Below are 1,710 nucleotides of genomic sequence, written 5' to 3' on the forward strand. Positions count from 1 at the left end.
AAAAAAAAAAAAAAAGGAAATCACCTATCATGAAATGGACAAATGTGCTGAAAGAATCTCCAAAAACAATTCCCAGAAGCCGAGCACAATTCCTCACAACAGCAACAGGGTTCCTAGAACACTTACCTGGCTGGGGGAGCCAGGTACTACAAGGGCCCGCCCTCCAAAAAATAATTTCAGGGTGTTTGGGTCCCCCCTTGCATATGCATTCAACTCTTAGAAGACTAAGCAAACGAAACTGCCTGTTACTTACTAACAGTATGAAGATTTGTAAGGGTGTACAGCTTCAAAGAAAGGAACACAATCTTTGGGTTCAGCCTCCCCAGTTCAAATGCCAGCTTTTCTGTTTTACTTTTTTCTTTTTTTTGCTTTTGAGTTGTGGCCTCTCTCTGCCACCCTGGATGGAGTGCAGTGGCATGATCTCAGCTTACTGCAGTCTCGACCTCCTGGGCTTAGACACTTTTTTCTCCTCAGCCTCCCCAGTAGCTGAGACTACAGGCATGCACCACCAACCCTGGCTAATTATTATTATTATTATTACTAGCAGAGACAAGTTCTCACTATATTGCCCAGGCTGGTCTTGAACCCCTGGGCTGAAGCAATCCTCTTGCCTCGGCCTCCCAAGTGTCTGGGATTATAGGCAGGAGCCACCGCACTTGGCCCCAACTCTTCTTACTAGTTGCGACTTTCCATGTAGCACTTGATCTCTCAGCACCTCTTACCAAAATCATTCATAATAATAAATGATGCAAAACAAAATGGAACCTTAATTTCTATAACATCAACTCAGGAAAGTGACCGATTAAAGCTCTGAAACAAAGTTAGAAAGGTATAGAAATCATTCAAGATGAGCTACCCATAAGGAGCGGGAGGAAGACAGGTGATGGAGAGGGGAGAAGAAATAATTTCCCCAGAAAAGGGAGAACGGCATACTTAATTCCCTTTTTCTGCCTTCTAGGGAGATGGACCAGTTTAAACCTCCGAGATGGGCTGCTCCAGCTCTCCAGCATGAGGGAAGACACATTCGACTTCTCCTTCCTGAGCTTGGGAACTCCTATTTGCTTCCCAACACACAAAGCTTAGCGAGGGCAGACTTGATCCTCTTTCCAGCCCATCTTCGATCCAGTTAGAATTGCGTTATTTTCAAATTAAAAACGGTTTGGCCATTTGACAAATTTGATTTATAAATCTCTCAGATTAGCTTCTTTTTTAGAATCGAAGCAGGCTGAAAGCAACGTTTTCACATTTTTTTCTTTAAAAGTATAAAATGTATAAAGTCACATGTCAGTGATATTTGCTTCTTTGTATATAAAGATGTTTATATGTTTGGAAGCTTTACAAAATCCAAGGGAGGAAAGCACAATAAAAATGAGAAGCGAAGACCAATTTTGTTTTTAAGATTAACGGGAAAAAAGAATGATTGATGTATCATAAATATTTTTTATTTAATGTCTTTTTTGCTAGTTTGTTGAGTGATTTGTGACTGGTCTTTTTTAGATTGCCATTATTGGCTAGGGTTCCCTTATGTATATTAAATTAAAATCTGAATTCAGAGGTAATAAAAAAGAGATTGTGCATGTTTTAGGAGGGAAGGGTAAAAAGTTCAATGAATAATGCCTTTTTCTTAGCTTTTCTACAAATGCTTCCTTTGATCAATCCCAAAAAATGTTTTTAAAAAGTTGATTTAGGTAATAATTTTATCAGCCTGTT

At 39.5% G+C, this 1,710-nt stretch overlaps 1 protein-coding gene across 2 annotated transcripts in view; it reads left to right on the forward strand.

The window, feature by feature from the left end:
• TM4SF4 (transmembrane 4 L six family member 4) overlaps positions 1-1,012 on the forward strand; it is a 26,401-nt gene extending 25,389 nt beyond the window's left edge. Inside the window, exon 5 of one of the 2 annotated variants that reach the window (XM_008072738.1) lies at positions 963-1,012. Coding sequence is in view for 1 of the 2 variants with exons in the window: in XM_008072737.1 (XP_008070928.1) it covers positions 959-976 (18 nt within the window). In the remaining variant the exon portion in view is untranslated. Of the gene's footprint in view, positions 1-958 lie in introns of both variants that reach the window. The other variant, XM_008072737.1, reaches the window with a different exon arrangement.
• The last annotated feature ends 698 nt before the right edge of the window (positions 1,013-1,710 follow it).

Source organism: Carlito syrichta, unplaced genomic scaffold (assembly GCF_000164805.1).
Source record: "Carlito syrichta isolate Samal-C Ts95f unplaced genomic scaffold, Tarsius_syrichta-2.0.1 Scaffold315402, whole genome shotgun sequence".
Lineage (NCBI taxonomy): Eukaryota > Metazoa > Chordata > Mammalia > Primates > Tarsiidae > Carlito > Carlito syrichta.